The following is a 26,434-nucleotide window of genomic DNA, read 5'->3' as shown; positions in this document are numbered from 1 at the left end:
TTATGATGATAGAACAATAAAGTCTATATTTTCAAGTAAGCCGCCCCCCCTGAATGTGTCAGAAGATGCTAATGTGTGCTGCAGCTTCAGCATTTCAGATACAACCACCAGCCAAGTGAACGTATAAGCCTGTCTCTGTGTGTCCTTCGCTTAATCCTATTATCAGCCCCAAAGGAGCTCACAAAACATCCCTGCATCCGTGCTCCCAACCACCCTGCTTACTCACACAAACACCCCATTTTATAGTGTACAAGACTTTTCTTTCTTTCTTTTTTTTACTGCATTTAACAAAGGTGGGATGAGAAATTTAAAAAAAGCAAAGAAGTAAACCTAGAGACCCCGAGTGACTGTGGGATAGGTTTATAACTTTCTCACACTACGGAGAAATACGCAAAAAGTAAAACCACAATGGACACTTGAACATCCCATAAAACCAGATCAAGGGATGTAACTGTAACTCTACGGATGCAAGCAAGCAAGAAAAACCTTCAGAAATGTACTCTGAGGTTATTACAGGGTCAGAAAACTCAAATTTAACAATTGGTGACTAAAGATAATGGACCTCCCTAAAAACTTTAGCTTTAATACTGATTTCCAGATCAGTTGAAGTCCACTAACAAGTGAAATGCTTGAGTTTGGTCCATAATTGCACGATGTTAAAAATGATCCCGGAGATGTAAAACATAGAAGAGAGTGTGCTGGTGTGGAAATGATAGGAGGGATGATACGCGACCGTGTGCGTAAGGCGAGAGAAGGGTTCAAATCCCAGGCTCAGGAGAGAAAAAGTAAGCAGCGAGAGGAGTGGAGGGGGTGCTGCCTGTGGGAGTGCCGAGGAGTCAGCGATAATTAGCTCAATTAGTGACAAAGGCAGTGTAATAAATACCGACTTAGTGTCTGGGTCCCTGCTGGCCTCTCCCTGCGCAGCCCATGATGTGGCCCTGGCCTGACGGACAATTCATTAAACTGACAAAATACCCCACCGTCCAGGCGTGACGCAGCGAGTTAGCCCCCTACAGGCCGGGCTCATTGTTCTAATTGTCTGGGTTGGAGTCACTTTGTGGACGCCTCCTCCTTCACCCACCCCGTCTTCGCGCTCTGCCTTCAGAAAAGGCACAGAGTTAATGCCCCTACCTTACCCTGTAAGTAGGTGATCGGCAGGTTGGAGGAAAAAAGCAGTGAGAGCTCCTTGGGGTGGGGCAGCCGGTGGGGGAGGCACTGGGATTAGCGAATGGAGGTTGCCTGGGAGTGCTGGGAGCAGTACTGATCGGAATGTAGGAGAGATGAGTCCAGAAGCTCGGATGCAGGACAAAGCGAGAGTTAATAAGGAAAGATTGAAGGGGCTGGCGACAATGGGCCGCCACCCGAGTCGAGATGAAATTGCTTCCGAGGATTATTGGGAGAGGGTGTGAGTGTTGTAGGCTTTTCATGCGACTGTGTGTTTGGTTGGGCGTTAGTGTGTGTGCAGGGGAAGGGGGAGCGCTGGATTGATGGCTGCCCCTCTGGATGGGGAGCAGGGGACAGGGGGAGGCTAACCGGCTGTTCCCACAGTCTGTTCTGCAGCGGCCACCTTTGACACACGGGGCTGCCAGGCGGCGAGCAGGCAGCCACGGTAAGAGGGGCACAAACAAAACAACAGCTCCAATACATAAAAGTCAGGGACCGGAGGGCCGACGGATGAACGGTGCAGGTTGGAGGTCAGAAAAAAAGGAAAGAGAGAAGGAAAATGGCACAAAGCCGGTTTTATAAAGCAAAGTTATACAGTTTCGCAGTGCTGGAAGCTACTGTGCTGATGACACAAAGGCAATGCGTGTTCCCCGCTCAGTCGTTTCCAGGGTTTAAATAGTAAACATTTAAAAGCCATTTAAAAACACTCCAAGTATTCTAAACCTCAAAAAGCCACATTCTTGATGATAAATCAACCAGACGACAGTAAACATTGTAACCTGATATGACATAATTCATCTAGAAATGCTGAAGTGGTGGGAAAATAGCTGATGTTTGTTGGCTGGAAGTGACTTTAACGTGACTGTTGCATGAATAAAATATTAAAATCAGGTCTGAATCAGTGGAACGTTGACACGTTTCATTGTAAAACCATGACACAACTTGTTGCCCAAGCTCAGTTTAAGGAACACCCACGCACCGACTGGCACAGAAAACCCTCGACTTACACGTTCTCGAAGCGATTTAACTCCAATCGAATCGGATAAATGGCACTAAATAAGAAGTAAATCCATTACTTTCAACTATCAGCAGCAATGATTGAGTGTAAAAGTGAGCTTGTGAGCGCGCATGAGCTGGAGTGTGTATACGTTCGTGTGTTTGTGAGTGTGTGGGTTGTGCGGATGGCAGCTGGGAGGCAGACACGGTCCAGGAGAATCGTCCCCTAGCAACTGACCTTTTCGGCAGATGGCAGTTCCAGGGTAACAGCATCACAATGGCCGTGGCCTCCTTACATCTCCATCGCTTCATCATCCGCCGACCTGCCACAACCTGTCACGCAGGGAAGGAGGGAAGCTTCGAGTTTGGGTCCAGAAATGCAGAGTCACGCAGTGGAGCGAGTGGCGAGGCGGCTGATTTAGCAGCGATGCAGCTGACATTCTGAACCCGCTCTCTTCCTGTAACTGGGCTTTTTTCTTCACGTGGTGGATGAGGGGGAGAATGTCAACAGGCCGCTTAACCATAGTGAGCAGTCAGAAAGGTTTCTGTGGTCGGGCCGTGCCCCTGTGACGTGAGATGAGCAGCGAGTCCTGCAATTAAGGTGGAGCGGGTAAAACCTTTCAGGGCGGTGGAGCGCACGCGCGCTCGACACGCCAGCACTTTTGTGTGCAACGCCGCCGGCCGCTCACCCCTTGCATTTTGTGGTGAGGGCAGTTGCCTGTGGAGAAAACAAAGCTGGCCAGAAGCAGAGCGGCAAGAGACGCACGATAACCTGACGCACCAGAAATGGTTCTCCAGGTGGAAAAAGGGCACCAGGATGCGGCTCTGTGTATTCTGAGGATGATGACAGCCCGACAAACACTGTCGCAACTGCTGTAAACAGAGCTGGAGTCACAGGAAAACACCTGTCTAACTGGATCAGGCTGGATTTTTTTCCCCAGTAAACACCAACACAACATCTAACAGAGGACATGTTTCACTTAACACAGCTAATTGTGCCATTACCGGCCGGTCCACTTGATCACGGTCGACTCATTAAGCAGAAAATTGTTTCGGGGGCCATTATCTCTTATGGGCTAATAAAACAGGAGACAAAAGGTCGAGGTTTTGGTTTCAATTAGCAGCGTTTCGCAGCGACAGTGGGCGAGGGTTCAGCACTGACACAGCAGCACAGGAATGCTTATTTGCTGCAGTTTAGGAGGCGAGTAGCTAGCAGGAACTGTGACACATTCCTGTGTCACGGGCTGTCCCGCTATCCCACTCACCCACCGGCTGGAAACGCGCGTTGGCCTGCAGCTACACAGAAGCATGGAACCATGCCTCCGTCACACACACTGTGGTATCTTGGACGGAGAAGCGACTCCCTCGATTGGCACCGTGTGTGTACATTGCAGTGACCTATAGTTTAATTATTTGCATCGTGATCCATAAACCCACAACTGTGCGCAGCTGGCCGCGCCACCTCTCCGTCTTTCCCCCCGCAGGCTGATCCATTATCTGGATCCGCAGCATCTGGCATCCAAAGCCCGTAAAGAAGACATTTCTCTTGGCGGCTGATTTTACAGGAAGTGACACAGGGGACAGCCAACCACAGGAGCCACACATCATCCACTCTACTGTACAGGCATACTGAGGGCTCGCATAGGAGAAACGCACACACACACACACACACGCGCACACACACTGCTTCAATCTACTCACCCAAGCTTTGAGGCCTAATGGTTTCCAGAGCCAGCTCTGTCCTGTGCTAGCAGCATTATAGCCTCTAAAAGGTTTCTCTGGACCCCAAAATTACTACTGTATGACTGCAGTCCATGGCCTTGGTGGGTGAAGTTGAACACTAGCAATAATTGACAGGCATGGCTAATATAAATGCTCTGTAAATGTCAGCATTTTGGACGTTGCAGCTATAGGGAAAGGGTGACGCCAACTGAGTGTCTTACATTGGGCTCCTGCAAAACATCAACATTCTTTGTGTCAAAAAAAAACAACCCAAAGCCTCAGTCTAATCATTAATTGAAGTCACATGTTCGGGACACATCTGCACTGAGCATCCACGCTCAGCTGGAGATAGGTTTTCTGGCATCAGACTAAGATAGGGTGGGGGCAGAGAACAGAGATAAGTGAATTACTTTTGAGAGCCTTTGGAAGAAGCGTGGTTACCTGTGTTTGCACTGCCACGTTCTGGGATTTTGATCAAGGGGTTTCCTGTGTGTCCTGGAAAGAAACCTTAAAGACACATAAACGTCTGAAAAAGCTGCTCACACGTTCAGCGTTGCCCAGTGTCGTCAGCAGGAGAGTGTCATATTCACTGTAGAGAAAACAGAAACACGCAAATTTAATGGAATCAGTTGAGTAAAGTCACGGCCTTCTTGGCCTTAGACAGGAATAATTTATTCGTCTAATAAAGGCGGAAAAAACGGAAAGAAAATTAAAGTAACGTTGTGAACGCCTGCCCTCTAGTGGAGTTAAACTTGAATTACAAAAGGGACAGAAATATAATTTGTAAAAAGTATATAATAAATACCCAAATGTAAATAAATAAAAAATTAGAGAGCCATAAGTTTGTACAAAAACAATTTTAAATGTAACAGTCATTTACACAAATTATTTTGTGTGTGAAATAGGAGTTTAGGTTTAGGGTCAAGTCAAAGCAGATTTCTGCACTGGAAAGTAAATAACATGATATCTCTCCTTAAAAGAGTTTTGGGTTGAAGCTTCAGTGAGGTTTCACTTTGAGTCACCATACCCTAAAAATATCCCTTCTGCTTTCTTCCATACACCACGCTGTCTTCTACTGCTCCAGATCAAAGGTCAAAGTAAGAAACCATTCTCAAAGGTCGCTTCTGTGGAGAAAACTGCAGACAAGCTGGGACAGACAAGTTATAGAGCAGGTTTTCGGTGTAGCTCAAAATGGAATTTGTATGTGGGAGCGGCTTAACTGCAGGTGGAAAACAATCACACTTCATACAACAAAAGGTCAAAATATAAAAAGAATACAAAGCAGCCTATAATCCGTTGTATTTGAACGTGTCGCTGAAGCCTTATGCATTGATTTTTCTGCTTTTTTTAATCAAGGCACACAAGTTTTAATAACTGATATGTGTTAATTATAGTAAATTAGAAACATGTAATACTTTAAAATAACCATTTTAAGTTTACTTAACACCATTACATGCAATGAAGACAATGCTGCCGACAAACTACGGATGTCACTTTTACAATAAACAACTTTATTGACAGTAAAAAGTCTGGAGAATATCAAGGGGCACGCGTTTGTAACTGCAAGGATATCTCCTGAAGCAACATATTTTGAAATACAGTAATGAGGCAGTTGTACATCTTTAATTTGAGGTAAAGTGTTTTGTCTTGTTACATCTTCCACAAAATATCGTACGACAATGAAAAGTTCACCCAAGGCAAAAATAATGATTAGAATAATTAGAATAATAATAATAATAATATTCCATGCCTCTGTTTTAATATACATAAGTAACATTTCAAATCAAATTCACGATTTGGGGGCGGGGAGCAGAGAATGCTATATTCCATTCACACGCATTTTTAAAAAAATAATAATAATCCAAGTGCTTGGTAAGATTTGTCTTTTTTTCTCAGTTTCAAGTAATTTTTTCGTCTCGACTATGAAGCAGCAAACCAACAACGGCAAGCAGGAACACTGAGTTTGATCCCATTCGGTTTCCCAAAATCAACATCATCTCCACACACGGTAGCAATAAGGTTTTCAGGTGCTGTAAAGAAGCAGGAGGTAACATTTCATGGACTTGAGGAATATGCTGGATAAGATTTGGGATATAGCTGATTAAATACGATGGCTAAACAAACAACACAAAGGAGAAGGTCATAGATCCAAAGGGATCTCTCAGGTCGTTTGTGGATTCGAAGGGTCAAATCTGGCTGAACCAGGAGCTGGAGCGGACCGATGAAGCAGCGCAGCGGGTGGAGGACGGCTCTGTTCAGAATCCATCGGTGCTGCATGATTCAAGTGCTTCAGACGGAGGTGTACAGCGGGGAGTCTGTGAGAAGGATCCCCCCACCCCACCACCACCCCTCGGGCCAGGAGTCTCTCCACCTCACAGCTCTTTGTCTGATCTGCACCAGCATCCTCAGCCTCACTTTAAAATCCAGAAGTCTAAACCAGGTGCTCAACATCGCGCTGTGCAACTGACAATGATTTCTCGCTCTGAGCGCTTCCCAGACCGCCTGTAAACACTGGGCTTCTGCAGCGGGGCACTACTGAAAGAGTTAAGGCATTCCATTTCCTGTGCTCGATACCACCTCCTGAAACTGGAGGCTCAAAGCTCTCAGTGCATATTTAGCTCACCTGACGGTACCCCCACCCCCCCATCACCACCACCACCAAAAAAACACCTAAAATATCAAAGCTGTCCTTCGCTGTCTTAAAAATGCTAAGTACTTTCGCGAAAGATGGCTAGTGGAGGAGTTTGAGCACCTGTTCTCTTCCTCACACTCTGGAGGAACCTTGAAGGCACTTTTGGAGCAAAACCAGCAGTTTTGCCAGATGAATTGAGATGGGAGTGCAATCAATAGTAGAATGTGATGTGCCGCTGAACTTTTAAAGTGAAAGAGAAAACATTTTTCTACTCACATCTGCTTCTGCTTTAATGCATATGCTGACTTGACTCAATTGGGACTCAAAGTGAGCGAGCTGGTGCAGAACAAACGCGAGCCTGCCGTTTTCCGGAGGGCAGCCGCCGCCTCCGGCCCGCCCCTTAGCCGACCTGGTGCTCCCCGCGGCTGATGTGCGACGAGAACTCGTAGCGGTCCTGGCTGCTGTAGCCGCAGATGTTGCACTCGAAGGGCTGGTGGAAGCCGTGACAGCCCATGTGGATGGTGAACATGACGTGGTCCAGGAAGAGGATGTGACAGTGGAGGCAGTGGAAGAAGCGCACGGGATGTCCCTCCCTGTCCAACACCTGCACAGTCTCCCTGGAGGAGAGGAGGGGGCTGGGACCTTTTTTGATGAGGGTGGGGGTTACGGGACAAGCTCTCTCCCACGCCGGGTCCTTGGCCTGGCAGGACCTGGCTGTGGAATGGCTGTGGTGCAAACCCCGGGGTTGATAGTGGAGGTGATTGCTGTTGGAGGTACTGATCTGGGCCGGAGCCCTTGTGCTCTGCTCCTCTGCCGTGCTCTCCGTGTCTGTGGAGTCGGGGCAGCCGTTGGGCGAGGCGGCATGGCCGAGGCCACAGGGCTGGTCCTCACGTCCCAGAGCCGTCGACCCGCCTCCGCCGTGAGCCCGGGGGCCCTGAGCCAACACGTTACTATTGCCCAAAACCGTACGCAGCAGGAAGGCAGGATGAAGTGGAGACAGAGGAGTGGGCTTGTGGTTCTCCTTTTTACTCCTGTCCATGTGCAGAGATGAAGCAGGAAACGCAGCGGCGGGCCGAGAGCTCATTAGGTCCTCGTCTTTTTCAGAGCTAGAGGACAATTCACAAGGTGCTTCAGGCAGTTCAAACTCCATGTGCTTTTCTCCTGCAACAACAGTAAGGTTATATTTACAGGAATGTACGTAAATAGACTATAGACAGTCCGTAGACAATCTGATATAATGTTATAGAAATACGCATTTGCCCTCATTCTTGACGTGATGAATCACCACAGTGAGCCTTTTCAGAACAATAAACTAACCTAAAAACTTCTGGGGCATTGTCCTCTTGCGTTTGGCGATGGTCATCGCCAGTCGATCCACCTGCTGAATTTTCTCATTGGACTGATTCATTCCATCCATATTTAGTGCCCCTGCAGGAAAGAGCCATGAAAAAAGGTGTTCACCAACAACAATAAAGCAGGAAATCTGCAGGGCTGTGTTACCCGGTGCTGCCTGCCTCACGACGGCGGCCTGGCGGCTCTTCAGGTAGCTGTGGCACCGCTCCTGATGGTCCTCCAGCGTGCTCTGCTGCTTGTAGCTGCGACTACAATAGCTGCATTTGAAAGCTTTCCCCACAGACTGAGACGGGACTTCAGGTCAGAGGCAGAAAAAAATATGTCAAAAGTCAAATTGCTTCCTTTTTAAACCCGAGATCAGATCCAATGAGAAATGTGCATCCGAATGGAAAATGTACGATGACGGTCACTGACTGGCAGGTCTTCGCGGAAGGGGATTTTTTTTCCACAGGAAATCTGGCAATTTATTAGCTAAATTCCGAAGAGCGGATTCCCCCGTCATTTCCAGTTGTTCTGTTACTCATCGATACTGATAAAAAACCTCCAAACCTTCACCGCAACGCTTCGTTTTAGCGAAGAGTCGGAAAGACTGACGTCATTTCGGCGAAATCTAGCTGCGCAAAAGTAAAGAAAAGCCGACGGAGATCGAACGAGGCGCCGCTCTGCCGAGATTTCATGCGAAAACCTGACGAACCTGTGTAAGCGAATTGAAAAAAAAACCCATAGGGTTTCCTGTTTTGAGAGAGTGAAATGTCACATTATGTCACGCTTTACAGAACATCTCTGGTTAAATAAGAAAGAAAAAAACACACACACGGGGCTGATTTCCTCCGAACTTCACAGGAAGCGGCCATTGCGACGTACCACCAGCGCGTTTGCTGTTGCCGCGCTGTCAAACAGAGCAACGAAAAGGTCCGTCGCGTCAGCTGTCGGGTACCTGCGTGCGTGCGTAGATGTCCCGTCAGGGCGTCTCTCCGGCGACAGGCGTAATTGCAGATGGGGCATTTGAAAGGCTTCTCTCCTGAGTGTAGCTTAATGTGGCGCAGCAGGTTTCCCTTCTGTGTGAAGGAGGCCCCACACTGGTTACACTGGAACGGCCTTTCACCTGTAAGCACGGCGAAGGAAATCACGCATGGCTCCATGAATTAGCATCCGTTCGCTCTCCGTCTACGGTACCTGTGTGGCTGCGCTTGTGCACCATCAGCACGTTGGGTCCGGTGCAGACTATCCCGCAAATCTCGCACTGGAGCTTCCCGTTGGGTAGTCGGATGGGTCCCGGAGAAGCGGTATTCGGGCTGGAAAGCTCGCTACAACCGGCGGCCTTTTGCCTTCCAGGACCTGCGTCCACGGGGTCGCCGCCGACCTCCATCCGGCCGCCGTCCCTTGGGTGTTCTCTGCCGCCCGGCGACTCGTCGTCACTGCAGAGCTCCACCTTGATGGAGTGGACTGCGTAGGGGTGAGGAGAAAAGGTGAGTGTTGGGAAGAGGCCGGCGAGCTGCGGTGAAAGAGGGAAACGGCAGCTGACCGCTGAGGGAATGGCGCGGCGAGGACTGCTGACCATTGGGAGATGTTGCGGAAGGGCCGCCGGAGAAATCCTGCTCTGCTGACGCCTGGCCTCCGTTACCTGAACCACATTATCCACATAAATAAACACACCGATTTAAAAACCCCATCTTAAATCCAGGCTCACCTTGTGCGTATGAACGTCCATTGCAGTCGCCAGCGTTCATTCTCTCACCAGGTGCCTGCAGACATGAGTTTTATTTTCAGCACATCGTTTTCACCTCAATAGTGATCCAGCCAGATCCAGTTTTGTAAATCTGTCTCACTCCACGCAAGAATCCCAACTACGTCAAATAGACTCACCATCTGTGTGGACGGACAGGTTGACATTTCCATTTTCTGTTCTATAACTGTGTTTACGACGTGGAACTCTGAATAAACTGATCTGGCGCCCGCACAGGAAAGACATTGGTAGGAGGTTAATGGTGTGTAGAGGAGGAGTTTAAACTACTGGGGGTGGGGGGGGGGGGGGGGCACTGCAATATTGTATATTATTACAATCATATAACATTATAATGAAGTATTGGCAATATTAATCAAGCTCACTGTTGGAATTTATAGGATGAAAACTCTGAAATGTTATATTAAAGCAATCTTTTAAGATGCCGAACTCTTGTGTCTTATTTCCATCGCGCTATTGCACTGGATTTTGGTTAAATTGTGATTGTGCTGTTTTGTCCGCCGTCTGAGTAGATCACAGAGTGATGAATAATTAAGCTCATTAATCGGCGTAGAAATAAGAGTATTTCATTTTGATGTGGAGTTAAGCTGAGAAGAATGGAGGGATGTAGACACCGGGATGTGCAATGCAGCACCTTTGGCTCGGATGGATTACAGCAGTGGCCGGAGGAGACTGAGACGGGGAACAGGCAGCCAGAGGGAACATCTTTATCCTTCCACCAGCTCATGAGGCTCAACAGGCGCGCCAGTCACATGAGGGCACGGCGATATAGGGAAGGGACGCGCACTAGCGCCGACGTTCCTCCCTCATCAGCGACTGCACAATAATAAAAATCAATCTCACGCAACTGATAAGACGACCCCGTTTAACCGCTTGTCGGTTCATTTGATTTGGAATTTCAGCGTTTGTTTGCTGGCAGACAGCGGAGACAGTGGCCAGACGCGTTGCTCGAGTTCCCTCTGGCGGGTTTTTCCTCACGAACGCGGCTGTCATCGAAGACCGAGCGCGTCAAAACTGGCCTGAGCCGTACATTGTTTCTCATGAGCCGTTGCTATGGCACCCGACCACACGACAAATGGCATTCACTCCACCAACTCCGCCAACAAGCCGCAAAACCCGGCCGGTGCTCCTACCAGACGATGCGGTGAAGTCCAGGAGCCTCTTCCGTACCTGGCCACCGATCGCCGTGGTCCTTTCTAACTGTCTGGATGGCTGTTTGTTTTCCCAGGCGACGACAGCATCTTCGGGATTTTTTTTTTTTTTACCTGGGAATTCCTAACAACTTCCGGGCCCATGCTGGGATACAGACCAAATCATCGCGCAGCAGAGCTCCTGATTTAGTGATTATCGAAAGCATCGATGCGGGTCACCTCCGGACACAGACAGTTTCTTGGTAAAGGAGAACTGAAAAATACAAAACGTATTTTTGGGTGCAGAAAAGCTCAGTGCCGAGACGGAAGTCGGACTCTTGCGCGCAAACACGTCTGCTGGAGTTACGATACTTGTAAGGGCCACAAGGTGCCAGCCTGCAATAACTCACCCAATAATCTTGAAATCACACACGACCTCTTCTGGAGGTGCTCTCCAAAGATCCGTTTGTTTTTATATGAATTAGAATATTTCCCATTGTAGATCTGCATAAATGGATTCGTTGTCATTTGTTTGGTTTATTTTGAGCCAAATAAATTTAAAGTAGAGAAAAGCAGCCGGAGAGCGCAGACCTCCACCAAGCAGGTCGTTTCCCCATATATTTTGACTTATACAGTCGTAGCATAGTATATCCCACCCGCGGCGCTACTGCTGGGCCCGAACGGGCCAGTACCGCTATAGTTCTCGTCGTACATCCCCCCGTAGCCACCCCATCATGTATGCAGTTTCTGCAGGGGGGGCATCATATTGACAGTAAGCAGAGGTAACATAATATCGTATTCGTAATGGGAGACAGGGTTCAGCAGCCCAAACACCCTCCCTGGACAGGCTGCAGAGTTCACAGGGAAACACTGGAACAGAGATGAAGGGGAACCTGTTATTATTTTTATTTACTTTATTTTACCTGACCCCTCTTCTTTTCTGGAGGCGCAACGCGTTGTTATGACGAAACCCCTTGGTTTTTAATTTTTGGAAGATGAAAGGTCAAAGTCCTTCCGGAATCCGAAACATCGCTAAAATTTAATCAGCTCTTCTTTGGTCCGGAAACTTCCTTAAAATAAACTCTGTAATTTAAAACTTTTTAATTGCTTACAGTAAAAAAAAGACTGTCATATAATCTCATTTGCGAAGGTAATAAACCACAATTTTACATACGTATTTCGTTTTAATCGGAAGCAGTTATATATGAAAATCAAGGCCCATTGTGTTGCGATGGCGTTGAGTACACCCTTATCGCCACAGGGTGGCAGCACGCTGCCGTTTTAAGATCAAATCAACACTCTTACTTATACCCTCGTTAATGCGTTGGTTCTTAAAGTAGTGATAGTCTCAGAGGTGAAAACTATCCCAGTCACTAAAAAAATAAACAGGAATTATCCGCCACGCTGAGTTCTGTGCCTTTGCAGAAGTACTTCATAAGCCCTGTGGATCTTCATGAACGTGGCCTCAGCATCCTTGCTGGGGTTGTGGTCTGGATGCCATGTCTTGGCCAGCTCCCTATAGCTGCGGGTTATATCTTGAAGAGAAGCCTCCACTTCAAGCGACAGTATCTGCAACACACAAATAGTGAAGAACCACTTTACCGATATCTTCAGCCCAATGGGGAATCTGGAGATGCACATCAGCATCTTAACTCACTAGTTCTGCCCTTCCAAAATCAGACTGCTTACTTGCAGTGCGTCTTTTTCCTCCGTGGTGTATTCTCTCAGCAGTATTTCGAGCACCTTCCTCCAGGCTTCTTCATAGTACCCACCTCCAGTAAAAAAGCAAAAGATTCGGTACGGCATCAAAAGCATGAACTCAACCACACTCCGGAGCCACGGCAGGAACCAGAAAATGTCCAACAGGGCTGCAACACAGTCAGACAGGTAGTACAGTGTGGCCGTGGTGTTATGAAAAATGCAGTAACCCAGCGGAGCAGAGAAAGCCAGCCAGACAAGACCCAGTCTGTACAGCCGTGGACCTGTTGACAAGATGGAAATAAATGTAATGTTAGAACATTTTAATGTTAAAGTGCAGCATTGTGATGTCTCACCGAGTTGCTTTTTGGTTCCAGGTGCCGCTGGAGGTTTATACCTGCGGTGCTGTGCAGCAGTGACACTGGCGACTACGCTTATAGGGAGGGGGGATAAGGTGCTGCCGTAGAATATGGGGGAAGTTATGAGACAAGCAGTCAGTGTTTTCGGGAGGTCTGAGGTCTGCTCTCCAGCACTGGAAACCAGGTGTATTCCAGCACCCACACTCAAAGGCAGAACGATCAGGTAGAAGAAACTGAGGGATTTCAGTCCGATCATGGCCACCACACCAAAGTAAATCCCGACACACACCTGCCCGGCAAATCTGAAGGGGCCAGTGGGTGGTGGGACCGTGGTGGAATGTTTTCTCCTCATTTTCTCTGCATCTTTATTGGCTTCGTGAACATATGCAGGGATACGAATGATCTCTCTGGCCCAGCCAATCCCGAATCCTCCCAGGGTCAGCATCCATAACAGAGCATGGCTGTCTCTCTCTAAATATAAATGGTGAAGACCCAGAGGTCCACCCATTGCCCAAAGGGCATAGGTGACTATCACGCTTTTGACCATCTTGGCTCAGAACCTGCGGTGAATATTATCCTCCATCGTCCATGAGCATCTGCAATAACGTCAAATCATCATATTTTCCATTGGGATCTCCAAAACACACTATCAAAGGTTTTGTATTGCAAAAAGTCATAATATCATAGTGTAGTGCTATTTCCAAGCATGTGCAAAGGGATTTTTAATCTCAGTCTGGTTAAATACTATCTTACATAAGAGAGATTTATTTCAGCTCATGATTATTGTCATTGGATAAAAAAAACGTATCGTGTGCAATGTACTTTATTTTTAGCAACTACATGTGCCTCTAAATAATATAGTTTCTAAATAGACCTGCAGCTTCTTTACTGGTGCTATTAGTTCTCTATTAGATTTGAGAAACAGAAAATATAGACACTTTAGGCCATACTGAAGTAAAGATTGTTGTACTTACAGAATTTCAATAGTTTCCGCTCTCTTCCTTGAGGCTTGCAAATGACGGAACATATTGTTGCCACATTTGAACTTTGGATCTTGACAGCAGATAATGCTGGAGTCATAAGTGCAGACCGTTTGATCATCTGTGCTAACAGCTAAATAATCTTGACGCATAAAAGAGCAGCCCAGTTGCCTTTTAAACTGACATTAAAAATTCAGACCTATATTTGTGACAGGGAATGTTTTTTGTTTGTTTTGTTTCAGGCCTCATTTATATTTCAGTTTTCTATTCAAACAAAAAGCAAGTGCTAGATGCTTTGGAAATTATATACCATTATCAGCTGGTGTGGACATTTAACGGGTACATAACTATTTAATGTCGTGCAGACTTTGGATTTCAAACGTTTTGATGCAGATTTCTCTATGCTCTTGGGAAAAACATTGTGTTATGTAGGCCTAATAAAACTACCCTGATTATTATAAAATCTCAGGTGATTTCATTTTCAGTATTGTAATTATTCGCTCCGAAATTATGCTTAAACTAAGTGCTTTTGTGCACTACATTATATTATTACACTGAAAATATATTAACACGATTAGAATAGTTCAGCAACACTCATGATCATTTCCGTTTACCTGCAGCACTCTTTAAACTTCCGCTTCCGGTGCCTATTTACCCCGCCCCCTCGTTCGCCCCGCCCCCTGTTGGTCTCGGGTTTTTTGTTTTTTCCTCAGTGTCCTGTGGCGAGTGCAGCTGCATTCATAGACATGTAGTTCTACGTCTAGCACAAACGATAGAGGATGCACCGACTTTTAACCTCACAACATCTCCATTCTCTTCAGCGCTTTTAAGCCTGAGGACTCAGTTATGCTCTCGGAGAATGGAAACGGACGACGTGTCGGTTAGAGAGCAACTTTTTCACAACCGTGTCCGGGAGACCATCGTAAGTAACCGTGATGCTAGCGCAACGGTCGGTTGTCCGTGCATCCGAGGGTCCATTCCCTCAACCTCGTTCCGGTTAAATAGCTACTGTAGCTTTTGTTTGGCATTCAAATGATAGAAGTGGGGACTCTGATGCCGCCTGACACGGGTTGAAATCGATTTTAGGTGAAAGTTTCTCTACTACGGTTTACGTGTGTGCGGGGCGGGTGTTGCTGCAGGATGCAGCTGGTCTCCAGGATCCTCGCAGATACATTTGACCAAATAACCTTTCTCTCCTGCACCCTTGCCGAATAAGAGCCATTTTTCTGTTCGAGTCATTGCTGTTTTGTAATGATCGCACCACATCACTTTCGCCTTTCCGGTTGAACTTAAGCCTTTTGCAATAAAGATCAGCTCGGTTACAACCAGACACGTTGCATTGACCCTTAACCCTTAATCTGACTTTATGGACAGTGTTTGAAGTCCTGTGCTTCAAGATGTTTCTACTGTTTTTTTTTAAAATATATACTTGTATCAAACATTGTGCCAATATTGTGATAGTCACTGTGATGCTTTTGAAAACAACAGCCGTGGAAACTAAACACTTATTAATTGGCTCACTGTCAGCATTGTAATATTCAGATTGCTGTATGGGAGACTGGTTCCACCTCTGTCTTTCCTGCTTTGACACAGTCATGGAAAAAGTTGCTGGCTCAAGAGCAGCGAAATTCTCTTATCTGTCTATGAAAGTGCAAACAAGGATGAGATCTCTTTGTTCCACATAAAGCTGCCCGTGTCCCCCTCTGACGATGCCATTTTCTTTTTGGTAGGTCGTACCTGGGGCGCCAGATTACGTGGCCCTTCTATTTAAGCGTCCTTGTTCCGTCCTTGCCCCATTCACCCAAAGACCTAATGCTATTTGCCGACACCCGCGTCTTAAACCACTGCGTTGGCTTCCAGTTTGTAGCTAATCTCATCTCTCTGTTCCAACACTGTCAGCTATACTGCATCGCTTTAGGTCAGGCCCATCGTTGATCACCATCTTGTGAATGGAGCTGTGACGTTTATGTAAACGCTAGCATTGTAAAGGGAGGTACGGTAGTATAGGCTGTTTTTCTTTTATGACAAATGTGCAGCTGATTCAGAGTGTCTCAGACCTTTTGTTAACGCTGAGTTATTAGCTAAAAGTCTGAAGGAGTGTGGCACAAAAGCTCGGTTATCATTGAAGTTATTTCTGGAAGGTAAACAAGTCCTAAAGACATCTTTTTTGGTCTGTCATTTACTGGTAAACAAAGACCAGCATGTTCTGCCTGGATATTTATCTGGACCAAAGTCCATGAAACAAACCTCGACAAGCCAATTGCATGTGCACAAATTAACACAAGGTCACTTCCTTATTTTGTGTATTTGAAAGTGTGCATCCACAATAATATCCGTGCAGATGCTCAATTTCCTTTACGTTTTTTACACAGGCATGTTTTATTTCCAGTTCTCTACTTTGCCTCAGTCTGTCTCTTATTTTATCCTCTGCCGTCTTACCAAATTAGAGGCTAGAATTGAACAATTTAGCCCGCTGAGCTGATTAGTGATGTATAATAGTCTATTGTTGCCTGCGTGATTTAGCGAATGTTTGTGGTCATTCTTGCCAACACAGCAAAACTCCACGTATTTCTCAACAGATGCTGGTTAGTTTCCTGTCCTTTACCAAAATGCCTGGCAGTAAAAAAGAATATCTGCAGCAAGCGCAGCTCGCTGCTGATCATCTGAGAGGTCCTGGTTGAAGCTGTGCAGCTGTTTTCTGTTGTAAAACACATCATCATTGTCACGAAGGGTGGATTTATGGACTCGTATTATTTGGTGTGACAACATAATATGTGATTAGTGAGTTTTGCCAGACAGCCCAATGTCCCATGAAAATGGGTTTAACCTAAATTTCTCTGTTTAGTGTAATGTCAAATGGGGGCTTTCATATGGGGTTGTGGGGGGGGTCTCCTTTTTTGCCCTCCATAATCCTTCTGGGTTCAGTTTGAGAGTAGAATCAACAGGGTCCATCTGTCACTGTCTCCATCACGGCAGGTCTTGGCTATATGGGAAGAATCATTTGCATTTCAGCAACACATCTTCTTACTTCTTTGTGCTTATCTTCCCAGAAGGTACACGCTGTACCTTGAGGAACAAGAGTTAGTCTTATTTTTCGTGATGGTGTTTAATGCAGACGTGCAAGTTGAAGATGCATGAAACACCTTTGTGTCTCCTGCAGATCTGTGTCCTCCTGTTTACGTGCCTTTACATCGTCTGCTATCTCATATTGACCCATTTCAAGAAGACTGCAGAGTTTGTCACAGGTGAGTTTGTCATATATTCTATACATTTATTTACTATTCTATGTATTTCTAGAGTCGACCAGTTCAGTATTTCTGTAAGTGATGTTTAGACAACTGCGGTTGTAGATTGGACTGAAGCCGTCCAGATGTCCTAAAAATGTTACGCAACACGCGTCCAGCCTCTCCAGGAAGTATCCCCGTAGATTAGAAGGTGGAGGGGGAGTGAAGAATGTTAAGATAAACAGCGCTTCACTTGTAGCTGAAGGCTGCTCAGTTGGTTTAACATCAGGATGATTTGACTGTGGGAAATATTTCTAAAATATGATATTAGACTGGGTTCTTATTTTCTCTTATTAAAAAGGTTCCCTCTGACTGTTGGGTTACATAAGGGATCTCATAACCCCACCCTTAGCATTGAAAACAGATGTAGAATGTTCAGCCCTGGATTTGATTAGAAGTTGGGAGAAACCAGTTTTCTGCTGGGAGAGCATCAGTCACACCAACAGCAGTTGTCATAAACATGTGCAGCAACAACAATGGAGCAGTTTTGGCCTGAAGCTAAGTGACAGTTGTGCAACGCCACTCTGCAGGACTGGTTTATGCTCCTCGGGCTTTGCTCCTAATCCACATCTGTGCTGAAGCTTGTATGACGGGGGAACGACATCAATTGCTCGCTTTCCGTGCCCACCTTGTGTACTTCAGTTCAAACCAGCCAGGGCTTGAACAAAATGTTCCCAACATTCTTTGCAGTTGTACACCTCATGTTTCCAGACAGCTTTTCCCCCCCTTCGATGACAGAGACCCGACAGGTCGTCTGCACTGCTCTGACTTTTCAGTTGTCTTCCTAAAGACGACCGAGTCACCTTTTGCTGTGTTTCTCCCTTTCAGAGGACATTGAAGATGCCACCGTCAACAAGATTGTGTAAGTAAAAATCACAAATGATTAACCCAGCCCTGTCGACAATGTCTCTTAGCATGACGCGTTTGCAGCCTGAAGTCAGCAGGCTGCAGCTTTATCGCCGCGTCTTCGCCGGCGTTGGTTCTGAACGGGGCGCGGCCGTGTCACTCTGCCCTTTGCCTGCACACGCTGGCGTTGTTGCCTCATCCCACACAAGCTTAGCCTTTCACCCAGGTTCTGCTGTTCAACACAAACCCGCGTGACCTCACCAGCGGCTTCTCTGCGTCTCTCCCTGCAGGTTGTGGCTGTGCACGTTCACGCTGTCTGTCGCCGTGTGCGCTGTTCTTCTGCTGCCCATTTCTATCCTGTCCAATGAGGTGCTGCACAGCTTCCCTCACAGCTACTACATGCAGTGGCTCAATGGATCTCTTATCCACGGTACGTTTTACTCTTCTCTGTCAAATGGATTGTGGACGGTTGTCAGTGGGTTTGTTTTAATTAACTATTGATAGCAACCAGCTGATCAATGCAAATGTGTGCTAATGGATCGGCTGTTTGGCCTCTGTTCATTGTTGCAAGAGATTTTGTTTAATGTATGTGTTTACTTTGATGTGGTGGCTAGCCATTTACCACAATTCAGTCATAGAAGCTCAGGTAGTACTTAAACTGAAGATTCTTTTCTCCTCAGGATTATGGAACCTAGTTTTCCTTTTCTCCAACTTGTCCCTGGTCTTCCTCATGCCCTTCGCCTACTTCTTCACGGAGTCAGAGGGGTTTGCAGGCTCTAAGAAGGTAGCGACAATTAGCGTAGCGATGGAAACCCTCAAATAAAGGCTGAAATGTACTGGTCATTTGTGCGTGAACCCGGGGATCCTGTTTCCGCAGGGTGTCATGGCGCGGGTGTATGAGGCTGTGGTGTTGCTCTTGCTTCTCGCTCTGCTCGTCCTGGGCATCGTGTGGGTGGCATCAGCTCTGCTGCACGACAACCTTGCCAGGAAGAGTCTCTACGGTAAGCAAAACGCCTTCAAAATTTCTCAGAAGCATTTTTTCTGTTGGAATTTAATGGCCTTGTCTGCGCTGCTGTGAATTTCAGATCTGTGGGAGTATTACCTTCCATACCTCTACTCTGGCATCTCTCTGTTCGGAGTCCTGCTGCTTTTGTGTAAGTTTATCTGAATGTCAATAACATGCAGCCACAGAGTGTATTTCAGTGCATTTTACTGCATATTTGTCTGTATTTTCTCTTAGTGTGCACTCCCTTTGGGTTGTCCCGAATGTTCAGTGTGACCGGGAGCCTCCTGGTCAAACCAAGGGTGCGTAAAAAGCCCAGCCTTTAATTTGAAATCCATGTATTGTGGGCGTTATTCTCACACCAATATTTGTTGATCACTTTCAGTTGTTGGAGGATGTGGAAGACACTTTAAGCTGCACCGCGTTCGAGGAAGACTACCTCTCGAGGAAACTTAACTGTTAGTATTTTACCGTGTATTTTCACCACGTTGGCGTCCTGTTTGCGGTGGACATTTTCAGCTTTAAGAGTGAATGATTTTTTTGTGTGATTGTAGCGAGTACAGCGTCATGCTGGGTTAAGCTGAATATGGAGGCAATGCAGAAGGAGTACCAGGCAGTCCACAACAAGCGCCTCTCTCTAGGTGAGACTGAATGGAGGAACAGCACCAGCTGGGTTTCTGTCAACAGGTTTATCATCACCTTTCTTCCTACGTCCTCACAGAAATGCGTAGGAAGGCTTCGCCGTGGCAACGCAACCTGGGCTACCCACTGGCCATGCTAACGCTCCTCGCCCTGACGGTATTAGCATTTAGTTATGAATTTATTTGACAGTGATGAGTCTTTCATATTAAAGACATGTATGATCCTCCCAGGTGATGTGTGTACTCATGGTCTGTATTAACGTGTTGGAGTTGCTCCTGGATGAGGCGGCTCTGCCCAGAGGAATGGAGGTGAGGGTATAACCAGGAGGATCACTTCATGCTCATGGTGTTGCAGCCCTTCATCAGTGTGTTCCTCTGTGCTCTAGGACCCTCACCTGGGGATGGCTTCTTTCTCCATGTTCGGTTCACTGGGTGCTGCAGTTCAAGTCCTCCTTATTCTGTATCCTTTATTGATCAGTTTCTTCAAGATTTTTGCCATTTCTGTGTGTATTTTAATGTCTTTTCTGATGTTATCCTTAACATGGCACTCAGCTATCTAATGGTGTCATCAGTGGTTGGTTTCTACAGTTCTCCTTTCTTCACTGGCATCCTGCCTCGCGCGAAGGACACCAACCTCACACAGGTACCTGATGTTTACCGATCCCACGCTGCACATTTCCTCACTCCTGAGAATTGGAGCTGATTTCATTCTCTATTTGGTTTCAGATCATTGCAAACTGCATGTCACTGCTCATCCTCAGCTCAGCGCTTCCAGTCTTTTCACGCATAATTGGTAATGACAGATTTACCCAAAACGTTTAGCTGTACTCCAATTTCACAATAGTAATGGTTGCAACAAACACTGTTTTGCCTTTATGTCTCATAATCTCCATTAGTGAATGCATATTCTATAATATGAGCGATATATTTTATATACTGAAGTCAAAACTCAATTGTTAGCTTTGGCTAGTTAAAAAGGCCCAGGTTTGCAAGCAATCATGAGGCGTTTTAGGTATTCAGATCATTTAATTCTGCTATCAGTCAGAAGGGTGACTTCTCGTTTTTCCGCCGACGGTTTTGTAGGAACATAGAGAAGATAACAGTGTAGCCCTCCAGTAGATCCAACAAAGGAGCGGGGTCCAACTCATTAAATGGGGAGACAGTGAAGGACATCCAGCATTCATGACCGTGCTGCCATTTGCTGAAATTTAAAACAAAATACTGCACCTCCTCAGCACTTGCAGTTCAAACAATTCTCGCAAGGGGGCGACCACTCACTATGATCGCTGTATTAGTGAAGTCTGGCTTCACAGTTCATTCACAAGTTAAGTAACATTTTATTATGTTTTACTAGGCATCACTCGATTCGATCTCCTGGGAGACTTTGGGCGGTACAACTGGCTCGGTAACTTTTATGTTGTGTTCCTGTACAACATGATGTTTGCTGGACTCACCTCTGCCTCCCTGATCAAGACCTTCACCTGGGCGGTCCAGAGAGAGCTCATCCGTGCCTTTGGTGAGTTCTACTGTCATTTTCACCATCTGAGGAGTTTCTCTTAAGCGTATATCTTACAGCGTTGCTTTCAATTTGAGTTGCTGTGTCATAAGTTTTCCCACCTTTGGCTCCACTTCCCGATGGGCAGGTCTCTCTTCCTCAGATAGAAAGAATACAATCCTTTCAGGAAAGTATGAAAGGACAGGAGGAGATTCAGACTCCCTCGGGGGCCTTCAGGCACACCACCCTAGACCCCTTGCAGCACACACACCCTTTACCCCTCCACCCAATACAAACAAGAGCTTGGACACGCCAAACACACACATACACGCAAGTCCCTTCCTCACAGCCCAGATAGCATCTCTGCACAGTAGGGGCTCTACCACTGCTTTTTACTTAACTTTGTGTTGTGATTAATAGACTTTTGTTTCAGCCGAATCGTGTTTTTCTTAGTGGTCGCATTTCTCTGCTCCATGTTGTCATTACGCACAATAAAACGGCGTTTTTTTGTCCCTTTGTAGGTCTCCACCGACTGCCTTTAACCATGTCACGCTCCACCGTCCCCTTCAGACTGCTTCTGGCCAGTGGGCTCTCTAAAATCCACTGATTTTTTTATTTTATTTTAATATATATTTTTTTTTTTTAACATTGCCATCACTATTTCTGAGGCAGCAGGAACTCAGCAACGTTAAAAGTACCCCCGCTGGATTAAAAGCAGTTTGGTCTCAGTGCCAGTCAGCAGGGTCTTCCACTGCAAAGAGACTGGAAAAAGGTGACCTGTGAATCATCACATCCTTCAGCGGGAGCTAATCACCAGTACAACAGTTGTCATAGTGACAGCTGTAATGAGAAGAAAAGGGATTTGTCTTTCTGCAGTGGACAAAAACAGGACAAACCCTCTAAAACTGAGCCCCAGTTGAGGGCTGTTGCTCTGCTGACATGTTTAAAATCAGTAGAGCTATTTTAAATATGACACTGTGACATAATTTCCTGCTGCAGGGTTGTCTGAGCTCTCCCTCAGCTTCCCTCTCTGGGGTTGCATCTCTATTTTAAGACTGCAAATCTTGCTTCCATCAGGCGGTTCGTTCTGCATCTGTGTTCATAAATGAGAGGAAGCCGGTGTCGAGTTGAGCGGACACAAGTCGATCTCAGAGATCTGCAGGTTGCGTAGGGAAAACGAGAGTGAGGTAATCGTCTTATTATTGCCTTACGCCTTCTACAATCTCCATTTACGTTCGCCGCTAGTTTCTGTGGTATTGTAAGCTTATTTGATCTGAAGAGTTTCAGAACCAAGATTATATTGAGACTTTCACGTCGTACTGCCATTTAACGTTGTTTAGTGCGAGTGAGGCGTGTCTGCCTTCAACCAATCAAACTGTGAACTGTGACTTTTTGTGGGAAAGTGCAATACTTTTTTTTTTTAATGGGCACACTTTTTAATGTGGAAAACTAGATTTTTCTGTGATTTCTTTTCAACTGAAGTGTTTTTATTAGTTTTATTTTTGTTGAGTAGATTCCAAATGCTTTCAGATGCAACTGTCAATCAGTCTTTAAAGGTGTTGTATTTTCACTTGAATTTGAATGCATGTAGTGCATCGTGTCTCCTCATCCTCCTCGCTGGGGGTGAATCTTCATCACGGTTTAGCTGCTGTATCAGCAGGATATGAGCTGGTGTCCGACCAGCAGGGGGCGGTGTTTCTCAAACACTCGCGACTGTGAGGCCCCGCTCTGGTTAATTTGATTATACTTTATAAGCAAGCTAAAGTTTGCTTATTTTACTTAATTTGGGAAATTTCCTTTAATTTTCTGTACAGTTTTTACTGTTATCTATGCACAGTATGGGCTCTGTAATTCTTGTCCTCAGGATTTTTAACTCTTATTAGAAATGATGCCACGGAGCCAAAAAATGTTTTTCTAACTGTAAAAAGTAGTGTTTGTTGTTTACCTTTTTGAAACTCCTCTGTTTAAGGTTTACTGATCTGACAATGTATTGATTTATTGTATTGGGGAGAAGCAATAAAAATCTTCCCCAACTTCTACATTTTGTCTTCTCTGATGCTGCATTTGTTACATATTTGAGACAGAACTGCACTGTAGCTGCTTTGTGTGTGTGTGTATGTGTGTGTGTGTGACTGGTGAACGCTGACATCCCCCCACCACCACCCTTTTGTTGCACTTCTTTTAATCAGCAGCAGAAGAAAGCCATATTTTGGCATGTTTATCAGCGGCGTCCATCCAGGACGCCACCCCAGCCGTAGCCCACGCTTTCCCTACTGATCCAACCGCCTGATAATCAGGAGAAGCAACACCGTCTCGCCGTTAGACCTTTATGTCCACGCCACCCGCCCTCCTCCTTTCTTCTGTCCTTCTCCCTCATTCATTTCCTTTTCTGTTTCTGAAGTCATTTTAACAAAATGCCTGATTAATTTCTCCCCCTTGATTTTTTGTTTTCATTGCTTGTTTTCTTTCTTTGGATGTTTTAATTAAGGCTTTTTGCGTGTGTGCGCGCATGCTCGATTGTTTTCGAGTCCATTTCCTTTGCAAAAGGGGAAATGGACTCAAACTGGAACTTTTTTTCATCTAGAGACCCTCTGAGGAAGCAGCACATTTAAGAAGCGTGTAAGAGAGAAGCCAGAGTGTGTCCATAGAAAAGTGTGTTTCTGACCCCAAAAACAGCTGAACTATTTATATACAAATTGATTATGATCTTTATCTCACAAATAAAATTAGTAATCACCTGACCTTGATTTTGATGCGTGATTAAACATGGCGGCGGTGGCGGCGGCAGCATGTAAATGTGCGCTACACGCTATCGGACAGGAGATGGGAGACATGCGACGCGTTATCTTTATTGTCAAAACACCAGAATGAAGCGGGAAAAGGCCCAGATTAGCTCAGCTTTTGAAGTCGGTGCCAAAGTGCATTAACGCTGTTATTCCCTGGTTTTGTGCGCTTGCATAATGCAGAACCCCTCACAGGAAAAGGCGAGACTCGCTCGCTAATCAACTGATAATGGATAATGGTCACACACTTGTCTGTTTGCCGTAGCCACCCGACATGCTGCGTGCACACTCACGGCACGCTCGCCTCACACGGCTGGCTGGGGCACAGCTTTTTACAGTAAGGCGGACTGTTTCTTTTTCTTTTAAGGAGCCAGAACAACTTTCAGTCTGTCTTTTTTTCGACATAGGTAATTAAAATGTATGCATTTGCATTCAGTCCGGCTCACAGAACGTATAGTAACTCTCACACCTGACCTTTTGACCTGTGGGTCTGGTGCCAGGAAATTCCACCCTTCTTGGGCTATTGTCCACTCCAGTCCAGCATCACCTTTGCACGAGCTTGCTGCTGCTTTCTTAAGTCAAGTGTGGGTGAAATGATTCGTTTGTGGGGGTCAAGATTCCTACATGTCACCCCTAAGTCCATCGCGTGGCTCACGCAGAACCGGTTGGAGCCATAAAGATGCCGGATAACCGAATTTAAAAGAGATCGGTGCCGTGGCTACAGCAGAGCGAGCCGCCCTGCCTCTTCCTGCGCTGATAACGTGCCGAGGGACGGTGAAGCGGGACACACGCTGGTGGGCACCGACACCAGATGTGTGTGTGAGGACACAAGGTGTCGGTTCTTTGCTTTCTATCTGCCAGCCCCCCTCCTGGTGGCCTCCATCTGAGGAAGCCATTCTTGTCTATTCAGCACCAGAAGAACCACGACAAACACTTGAGTTGGAACAGCCATTGTTTAAAACTTACATGAGGGTGTCATCTATCTATAGCTTTAGGCACATTTCTGCAGAAATATGAACAGAAACTTTAGTTCCACATAACCACATATAGATTTTATGAAATGAAACAAATTACTCACATTTGATTGACTAACCCCAAACCTTAGTCAATTATCTGGAATATTACATCGCTAAAGTACTATAATGAGAGGGAAAAGTCATATTTTACATCAGAAATTTGATCTTATGACAGTGAAAATGTATTTTATTTGTTTTACACTTGGAGACCAAAGTCAGGCTTTTTTCCCCTCCAAACTTTGCTTTGAAAATTCTGACAAACAAAACTCACTTTCCTGATGAAGAAGCCTAAGTCCTGAGAATAATCAAGGGCAAAACTCTTCCGTGAATCAATTTCAAATGTTTAAAAGTGACAGCCATGTTCTAAAATGGGGATCATCATCAGTGGAGTGATCAACAGTCGCGATGTGACTCTGCAGGGAAACAAACCCTTCACTCGGCTCCGTCCTCCCATCCTGAAGCAAAGCGATAAAAAGCCTGGAGGAGACAGCTGGGAGGAGGACGGCGGCACCAAAATAAAATGAAATCAATTCATAATCATGGGTTTATTTCCACCTCTGACCCACAGATGCCTGCTGGCTTCCTCTCCCCTCCATGTCCGATGGAAATCTCTGCTGTTTGAAGTGGCAGCGGCGGGTAATTGTGAGTTTGAACGTGTTTGTTGATTTTTGCGTGATTGAGTCAGTCCCCGCGTTTGTCGCCGAGGCTATCTCTCATCTCTGCAGACTTTGGGCTTTTGTTCGTGTTTATCGTGCGGACAGGAAGATGCAGAGGCCTGCGCCCGCCCCTCCCGCCGGCATCCTGGGATCTTCTGGAAACTTCCCTCGCAGGGACGCGGTTCTGGGGCCGCCATGGAGCTCAATGACCTCCGTCTGATCACCACACTCTGGAGCAGCTTTAGCTCCCAGTTGCACAAGCAAACTGAAACAATGATGATGGATCCTTAACTGCCCCGGGAAGCTGCAAATAGGACGGCGACCCTCTTTGACCTTCAACTCATCATTAACTTGAGCTTCCGTGTGCGATTACAGATGTCAGGCCCCGCAGACAAAGCAATTCCTTTGCGTTACTCTGCTCTGTCTTTGGAATTATCTGACACATTTTTATGGCTCCCCCATCTATTGTTCAGTGATGGATAAAAACAAGATGTTGTTTTGTGGCCAGAGTGGGAGTTCCCAGCAGAAAAAGGTCTTGGGTGCGCTGGGTTCAAGGGGGTCAGGCTGGCTCCCAATAACACAGGAAGGCAACGCAGTCGGGGGTGTCAAGGCTGGACACTCGTGTTCCCTCTCAGACCCTCACCTTCAACTCCATCTATTATTAACATAAGCACCACAGATCCCCCCCCCCACACACACACACATACACACACGCCCGCCTCGATGAAGCGGATGAGAGGACGGAAGAGTGTTGGTTCAGTGTTACTGGGAAATAATGTGCAAAAAATTTTTTAGTTTAAGCTTTAAATATTAGGATTTGACGCCCTTACACTTTTAAGAGGTCACAGGTGGGTGGTGGTGGCGGTGGTTGGGGGGGTCACCATGCAGACACTGAGCAGGCTGATCATATGCTCTTTGTAAGGTTGAATTGG

The 26,434-nt window shown here is 46.2% G+C and overlaps 3 protein-coding genes across 7 annotated transcripts; 1 reads left to right on the top strand and 2 right to left on the bottom strand.

Moving 5' to 3' along the window:
• Positions 1-5,372: 5,372 nt before the first annotated feature.
• Positions 5,373-10,992, bottom strand: ikzf4 (IKAROS family zinc finger 4). 4 transcript variants are annotated; one of them, XM_057040546.1, is made up of 8 exons: positions 9,734-10,715; positions 9,558-9,612; positions 9,393-9,491; positions 9,044-9,313; positions 8,805-8,972; positions 8,015-8,137; positions 7,832-7,942; positions 5,373-7,675 (listed from the first exon to the last, which is right to left on the bottom strand). In XM_057040546.1, the coding sequence occupies exons 1-8, from the start codon at positions 9,764-9,766 to the stop codon at positions 6,915-6,917; spliced, it is 1,620 nt and encodes a 539-aa protein (XP_056896526.1). In that variant the 5' UTR covers positions 9,767-10,715; the 3' UTR covers positions 5,373-6,914. The 4 variants fall into 4 exon arrangements, with proteins under 4 accessions (XP_056896526.1, XP_056896525.1, XP_056896524.1 ...); XM_057040545.1 differs by having other exon boundaries at positions 8,015-8,161; positions 9,734-10,714; XM_057040544.1 differs by lacking the exon at positions 9,734-10,715 and adding an exon at positions 10,745-10,992 and having other exon boundaries at positions 7,832-8,161.
• A 266-nt stretch (positions 10,993-11,258) lies between these two features.
• Positions 11,259-14,374, bottom strand: dnajc22 (DnaJ (Hsp40) homolog, subfamily C, member 22). Of its 2 annotated transcripts, none has more exons than XM_057040558.1 (4): positions 13,773-14,374; positions 12,796-13,394; positions 12,399-12,723; positions 11,259-12,310 (listed from the first exon to the last, which is right to left on the bottom strand). In XM_057040558.1, coding segments are annotated over exons 2-4 (876 nt in total). In that variant the 5' UTR covers positions 13,346-13,394; positions 13,773-14,374; the 3' UTR covers positions 11,259-12,309. The 2 variants fall into 2 exon arrangements, with proteins under 2 accessions (XP_056896538.1, XP_056896537.1); XM_057040557.1 differs by having other exon boundaries at positions 12,431-12,723.
• A 109-nt stretch (positions 14,375-14,483) lies between these two features.
• On the top strand, positions 14,484-23,086 carry lmbr1l (limb development membrane protein 1-like). Its single transcript, XM_057040553.1, has 17 exons — positions 14,484-14,700; positions 16,939-17,023; positions 17,891-17,924; positions 18,199-18,338; positions 18,589-18,692; positions 18,786-18,909; positions 18,994-19,062; positions 19,149-19,213; positions 19,297-19,369; positions 19,466-19,552; positions 19,633-19,709; positions 19,784-19,861; positions 19,939-20,012; positions 20,105-20,195; positions 20,279-20,345; positions 20,907-21,068; positions 21,569-23,086. The coding sequence occupies exons 1-17, from the start codon at positions 14,638-14,640 to the stop codon at positions 21,652-21,654; spliced, it is 1,479 nt and encodes a 492-aa protein (XP_056896533.1). The 5' UTR covers positions 14,484-14,637; the 3' UTR covers positions 21,655-23,086.
• Positions 23,087-26,434: the final 3,348 nt, after the last annotated feature.

The sequence above is a fragment of the Takifugu flavidus genome, chromosome 8 (genome assembly GCF_003711565.1).
Source record: "Takifugu flavidus isolate HTHZ2018 chromosome 8, ASM371156v2, whole genome shotgun sequence".
Taxonomy (NCBI): domain Eukaryota; kingdom Metazoa; phylum Chordata; class Actinopteri; order Tetraodontiformes; family Tetraodontidae; genus Takifugu; species Takifugu flavidus.
This window is presented reverse-complemented; position numbering and strand designations above follow the sequence as displayed.

Excerpts from the sequence above, each read along its gene's own strand:
- ikzf4 (XM_057040543.1), bottom strand. The coding sequence starts at position 9,766 with ATGGAAATGTCAACCTGTCCGTCCACACAGATG. Across the intron at positions 9,492-9,557 it reads TGGACGTTCATACGCACAAG|GTAACGGAGGCCAGGCGTCA; the intron begins GTGAGCCTGGAT and ends AATGTGGTTCAG. Across the intron at positions 8,973-9,043 it reads GCACAAGCGCAGCCACACAG|GTGAAAGGCCGTTCCAGTGT; the intron begins GTACCGTAGACG and ends CCGTGCTTACAG.
- dnajc22 (XM_057040557.1), bottom strand. The coding sequence starts at position 13,345 with ATGGTCAAAAGCGTGATAGTCACCTATGCCCTTTGGGCAATGGGTGGA. Across the intron at positions 12,724-12,795 it reads TGGAACCAAAAAGCAACTCG|GTCCACGGCTGTACAGACTG; the intron begins GTGAGACATCAC and ends TCTTGTCAACAG. Across the intron at positions 12,311-12,430 it reads AGGAAAAAGACGCACTGCAA|ATACTGTCGCTTGAAGTGGA; the intron begins GTAAGCAGTCTG and ends TGTGTGTTGCAG.
- lmbr1l (XM_057040553.1), top strand. The coding sequence starts at position 14,638 with ATGGAAACGGACGACGTGTCGGTTAGAGAGCAACTTTTTCACAACCGT. Across the intron at positions 19,214-19,296 it reads GCCTCCTGGTCAAACCAAGG|TTGTTGGAGGATGTGGAAGA; the intron begins GTGCGTAAAAAG and ends GATCACTTTCAG. Across the intron at positions 19,862-19,938 it reads CTCTGCCCAGAGGAATGGAG|GACCCTCACCTGGGGATGGC; the intron begins GTGAGGGTATAA and ends TCTGTGCTCTAG.